We start from the raw sequence: 6625 nt of genomic DNA, 5'->3' as shown, positions 1-6625 counted from the left end.
CACACACACACTCATTCCTACGGGCAATTTGGAACATGCTTTTGGAGGTGGGAGAGCTCGGCACAGAGCAGGACTCGAACCCGAGTCCGCCGTGTTGTGAGGCGGCAGCGCTAACCACTGCGCCACCGTGCCGCCCTCAGGTCAAACATATATATTTAAAATCCAGTGTTGCACAAAGTGTGGTAAAAAAATGTTTTAAGTAAATCAGCAGTTTTAGATACAACAAAAACCCATGAGGAATAAATGAAGAATTGATGCAAAGATCAACTTAAGACAATTTTTACTGGGTTTTGTGAACACTTTTGGAAACATCTATTACTTGATCGCACACCACGAGAATATAGGTATCTTTCTGATTATGCTGTAACTCAATTTAAGGAACTGTTTTCATATACAGTACATAACAGAGGGCTTTTACATTACCTGTAGGTTTTCCCACGACAAATCTGCAAGCCCATGTCAAAATTATGTTTCCTGGTTTCTGACTAATGTACAAGTTTTGATTATAGAATACCTTACCAACAACAACTTATTGTTTGAACGTGGGTGAGTGAACTTCATCATGCACCTATGTCTATATCTTCTGAAAGCAACAATATTCACAATAATTTCTGGGGAACTGTGGAGTTTTTAATGTAAGGTACAGTGGATGTGATAACATGCTTTAAAAGAACAAAAGTATGTCTACAAGGCTGTTGAGGGAACAACTTCACCCAACTGATAATTAGCCTGAGTTTGTGATTCGTCCTTTTTGTCATGGCCTTTGTAGTTGAGCTTTTGGAATTCTCTTGTGATGGCCAACAAAGACTTCCCCTTCGTCTCAGGCAGGAACAGGCCAACATACAGAGCAGACATTATGCACACTGTCCCAAATGGCACAAAGCAGAATTCATTCAAGTCGCTCTGAAAAAGAAAGGAAATATTAATAAAACAGACTGCAGACTCCAACTCTGCATTTCACATATAGTATATAAACATAATGTAGATGTCTCTTGGTTTTGTTGATACTGAATGGAACAAATACTTTTGTTCCATTCCATATGTTCAGTGTCATTAAGGCCAGTGCATCCTGACAGAAATCCTTCATCCTCAGCTTGTGAATATTAAACATTGTTTAACAATTATTTAATTTTAAATCAGAGCTTAGTACACATGTTTTGAGACATATTTTTTATATCTATATATGAATAGTGAATAGTGAAAGCGAGCTAAAAGGGGTGACAAACTGACCACAAGGAAAGGGAAGATCATTCCAATGATGAAGAGGTTGAGCCACATCATAGAGCCAGCGATCATGTAAGCAGCTGGACGAGCATTCTGACTGAAGAGCTCTGTGGGCAAAACGCCAGTAACTCCAGCTGAGAAAAAAATGTTATATAGATTTTTTTAATGTTAACTAGACAAATTAAATCAAATAGACAAAGGTCTCTTTGTTTAAATCTAAACAAGCTTATGTGAGTTATTTTGATGTGATCACATGTCTAAAAACTAACCTGGTCCCATGCCAAAGCTGAGGATATAAGTGAAGATGCAAGTCATACTCAGGTATGGCATCCAAGATATATTGTGCTGTTAGGGCATCGGGAGCAAAATCAAGTATCAACAGTGAGTGCCTCACCATCAAAAACAAGTCAGATCAAGCATGCTTACACATTTGTATTTGTATATTGACCAAATATTAGAAATAATAATTGACATTCCCACACACTCTAATCGAACATCTTATCTAACTATTATAATTAGTGTTAATTATTTCCCTTTATGTAGAAGATACATCCATTATACCATCTGTCATTATGAAATTCCTATAAGTAATTAATTATACCTCAAACCACAGAGCAACTGTGAAGACAACAGCCCAGATGGTCATGAGGATGTATCCGCCCATCAGCATGAACCTCCTGCCTTTGCTCTCTATCAGCAAGTTCTGAAAACATTCAAATATAAACATCATACTTTGAACTCGTTTCATGTGATTATCTACATATCTGAAACTGGTTTTCAGCAAAGGCCACGTTGTGACCATGGGACAAATAAAAAAAAGGAACTCCTTGCTCATGAGTAGCTTACACAAATGCCATCACATGATATATTGTGTATTTCAGTCAGGAATCCTGATGATATTTCACTCAAAAGGGAAAACAATTAGTAACTTTTTATAAATAATAAAGAGGCGATCATTTGTTTTGTCATTTGGACTTGATAATATGAACTAGGATAGTGAACATTAATCTAGTTAGTGCTCAAATGGCGAATTCACTGATATAATGAAACAAATCATTACACATTTCTGTATTAAAAGTAGACATTAATATTGATATTGACTGCCTTTCTGTTGGGTTGCATCTGGTTATAATTTGACTACTTTCAAGAATCTTTCGCACAATGTACTTCATGCTTGTGGGTCCCACTTGCATGTAGGGTCAAATTTGGTGCAATTTGGATATGCAACATGTGCAAGATGTGCCTATTCACAAACATTCCTCTGGAGTAAAAGCTGCAGCTAAAGATCCTAGATCATCTCACTTGTGTGAATATTTTAGACAAAGGACAAATGATCTGGCTCTCTCTTTGTTTTTATTCTGTTTTTACCCTGTTGTTACAGTCTCTTAACTATTTCAATAGTTTTTTGTTGTAACACAGATATTATTTTCATTCATTATTTTTTTAACTGCATTCTTCAATTAGGGCTTAAACAGAAAAAAGATTAGGTTGGGCACACGGGAATGTTCTTGTGTTCAAGAAGTGTGCAAGCAGCTGCCTCTAGCCGGTTACATAACTTCCCTTTAAATGTTGGATACTTACACACATTATACATGCTGTGAATTCACATGCACCTGTACCAATCGTGATATACTGGATTTTATCATCAGGTATTCCAGCCTCTTTGAAAACATATGACGCATAGAAATAAATCTGAAAGCAAAAAAGAACATAAGAAATTAGAATACTGCAATGCATCATTGTGTTTCAGTTTATAATCTCATTAAGCCAGCATTTGGTACAAATTGCAACTATGCTAATACCCTGAACTCTTCTTACCGAGTCATTACCGCAGAGCTGCATGGCACTGCTGATGACCATGACAGAGATAAGCTGCCAGCGTACAGAGCGATCAGAGAAAAGTTCCCATGGTCGACTGGGCCTCGTGCCTTTGGCTTCAACCTGTTCCTGCAGAATCTCATCAAGCTCACTGCTCTGAATCTCACAGCCTCGCAGTTGTCTTAAAGCTGATATAGACATAAAAAACCCTGTCATTTCAGAACCTTACTTAAACATAATGTAATGTGAGTTGTATTATATCATATATTCTCTCTTATTAAAAAAATCTCCAAGGGGATCATTTAAGTGTATTTCTTCTTCTTGTTGAGTACAAAACACTAAAACACTAACACTTTACGAATGTTCTTTTGCAAATACATTCAGGTACTTTCTGCCACTATTTGAGGCAATAGAAGATCTAAGCACCATTAATACAAGCCTCCTTATCCCCCCGGTCGATAAGCAGGTATCTGGGACTCTCAGGGAACCATGGCAGGGTCAGGAGCTGAATAAAGCCAGGAATGGCATTACTGCCAAGGAGATACTGCCAACAGGACTCACTGCCCAGAATCTCTCTATAAATAAATAAATTAGTGTTACTGTACATATCTAAACTCCCACATTTCATGGGTTGTTGTTTTCTTTTTCAAAAAGAAATGTCATTACTCATACCTAAGTCCAACTACCTGTCCTAAAACAACACCAAATGATGTGAAAACAGCCGATGACAAGGAAACAGCCCCTCTTAAATGCTTTGGTGCACTTTCTCCAAAATACATGGGCTGTACATTCATGCTGATCCCTGCAACACAAAAACCCCCATAAAAAAACTAACAAAAAAACCAAAACAGAAGTAGAGCAGTTTTGTTGAAGTTTTTTATCTATTTATTATTTTTCTTTATTTTTTTACACTGTATTGTTTTTGTTTGTGTCTCTGTTCTCATGCCAGTCTGCCACATGTATTATGGATTTGTCAGTATAGAATACATGAGAGGGAACTCTGACTGTATAGTAACTATTCAAAGGGAAACATAAATATTAAATAGCAGGCAACATACCAGCATTTACTCCAATCAGCACGCGTGAAAGTATAATCATCTCAAAAGACTTTGCAGCTCTACTGGTCACAGCTAGAAGTGCACCAGTCATGAGAAAAATGTTGTTCAACAACAAGCATTTTTTCCTTGGAGAGGGGATGATAAAATGGTAAAATGAGCAAATCGCTACAAATATAAAGCCGTCAAAGAGTTTAAATCTTCAGAAATACTGACTCATGAATCTTCTGTATGACCAACCAGCAGGAAATTCACATATTCAATTTTCAAACCAGAAATGTTGAGATACCAAAAAACTTGTGAAAATGAAAAGGAAAAAACACAATGTTGCTGAGAGGAACATGCTAATAGTGGTTTATTTTGAGTCCTGCTGCTATAAATAATGAATATTCATCCAAGATTGAAAGGTGTCCCGAAAAATGTACGATTGTTGGACATGTTATTGTCCATCTTATTTATTATAATCTTGTATTAAAGCAAATGCTGTGTTTTTAAAAACGCACATCTTCAGAAGGACATAAAATTCAGAAAGTACATATACAGGCAGTCACATTGTTGGTTTTAGTATTTTCTTGGAGTTTGTCCACAATAAAAATGCAAAGACAATGATTTAAAGTCAGTTGCAGAGACATAAACAAACCGCAATATTAAATGTTTCACTGAAAAACATACGTACAGTACCGCTTACATCGGACAGAAATGACTATCAAAGCAATCTCTTTTCTCATTTGCATTTTGCAAGGTTGATCTTTCACTCTCTGCATACTGTCTTGTGATCTCATGCATTCATACATTATCATAGAGTAGGATGACATGGAATCTGATATTACCTCCCAAAGCGTATAGTCATAGGTCCTGCAATGAGAGCCCCTGACAATCCTCCTAAAGAGAAAATGGAGACAATAATTGTCCAGACCAGAGTCACCTGATAGTCTTCCAACTGGATGTCCCAGCGCTCCAGGAACGTCTCGTTGATAAAGTTCTGAATGAACTGAGAAGAATAAGACAGATAGACATTCAATTTTCATGGTGTTGACCAGACAGACACATGCAAACAATAAAGTAAATAAACAAAGCTGAGCAATGTAGTATGTCTTCCAACACCATCTCTTTGTCTGTCTGTCTGTGGGCAAGCTGCAGAATTGCTCATTGGTGAAACACATTAGTCTTCTTTATCTTTGACTGCAGTTTCTCAACAAAAAGAATAATTTTGTCTACAGTAAACAGTACCGGATCTGTGGCTAACCGCCCACTCACAAATCATTTGACTTTTAGTGATTAGCAACTTTTATTACCACACTGTACATGCCAAAGTAATTTGACCTAACTACAGATCCCTGTCAACAAGCAGTCTACTTGTCTATGAATTAAACATTAATATAGTGACACTTGAATATCTCCTAAATAGTGAGCATACAGAGACACTCAAGCTGTTCAACAAAAACTTACAGTTGTGGGAGCATTCATTATGGCCAGGTTGTAGCCATACTGAAGGGTTCCTCCAATGGCTGCAGATGCAACCATCAGCATCAGTGTTTGAGAACTGCTCTGCTAATGCATAGACAGACAGACAGGGAAACAGACAGGTAGACAGACAGACACACATACATTATTTATTTTCAGGTAACTTTATCCAATAATGTTCCAAGATCAAAACCACTGATTATAAATTCCGAGGCCGAACACATTCATACCAACACATATCTGCGAGACAAACTCAAAATTATACCTAAAAAAAGCTTAATTTCTTCTCAAAGTTGGGTTTTCACATTCTGTTGCATGTTTATAGTTGTTTTCTTTTTTCTTTTATAAAAGGCAAAATATCTTCAAGCAGTAGAATACATTTTCAAACAGAACGTATGTAAGCATTTCTGGTCAATTCTATCTGGATTAAATACATAAAAGGGAAATTAAAATAAAGACCGGTTTACAGCATCTAAATATATAATACATCACCTTCTCTGTAACAGCAGGCGACATTATTCACCAGAATTTGAGGTTCTTATATTAAATTAGTGACTTGATGAAGTCCGACAGCAAACTCCACGGACTAGCCAACCTCCTAACTACCCTAAAGTCTACAAAGGAGAACACACTCCTGAAACAAGCACATGCAGGCGACAGGGTTCTTATGATTGGCTGCAGTAGTGCAAGCTGATATTACCAGGAGCCTTGACACACCAATGATGGAGGTAGGATTTAACATGACTAAGACTTACTGTAATGGAAATTTAATCAGAAATTCTGTTTAATTTAATGAAATGTATTAATTTTACTTCTATACTGTGCTAAACATTAGTACATCATGTTTCTTGTTTTCTAAGTAAGACCATGTTTGGCAGGTTTTGTTTCTGTAATACATTGCAGTCCATACCTCTGAGGTTTCTGTATGTCACCCTGTGGTAATTTGAAAAAGAAAACTTTAACTTAGTATTATAATAATTTTATTAATAATAAAACATGAAAAACAGTGTGTGATGTTATTTCAATAGATAGACAGATAGATTGACCTTTAAGCACACCAGACA

General features: G+C 36.6%; 1 protein-coding gene across 3 annotated transcripts; it reads right to left on the bottom strand.

Moving 5' to 3' along the window:
* Window positions 1–290: 290 nt before the first annotated feature.
* On the bottom strand, window positions 291–6189 carry slc2a11a (solute carrier family 2 member 11a). 3 transcript variants are annotated; one of them, XM_068315517.1, is made up of 12 exons: window positions 6054–6189; window positions 5547–5645; window positions 4928–5088; window positions 4101–4225; window positions 3715–3844; window positions 3469–3617; window positions 3043–3230; window positions 2806–2916; window positions 1826–1927; window positions 1494–1569; window positions 1231–1358; window positions 291–903 (listed from the first exon to the last, which is right to left on the bottom strand). In XM_068315517.1, exons 1-12 carry the CDS (start codon window positions 6075–6077, stop codon window positions 685–687), a joined length of 1512 nt encoding a protein of 503 aa, XP_068171618.1. In that variant the 5' UTR covers window positions 6078–6189; the 3' UTR covers window positions 291–684. The 3 variants fall into 3 exon arrangements, with proteins under 3 accessions (XP_068171618.1, XP_068171620.1, XP_068171619.1); XM_068315519.1 differs by lacking the exons at window positions 3469–3617; window positions 3715–3844; XM_068315518.1 differs by lacking the exons at window positions 3715–3844; window positions 4101–4225.
* Between the last annotated feature and the right edge of the window lie 436 nt (window positions 6190–6625).

The sequence above is a fragment of the Antennarius striatus genome, chromosome 5, assembly GCF_040054535.1.
Source record: "Antennarius striatus isolate MH-2024 chromosome 5, ASM4005453v1, whole genome shotgun sequence".
Lineage (NCBI taxonomy): Eukaryota > Metazoa > Chordata > Actinopteri > Lophiiformes > Antennariidae > Antennarius > Antennarius striatus.
This window is presented reverse-complemented; position numbering and strand designations above follow the sequence as displayed.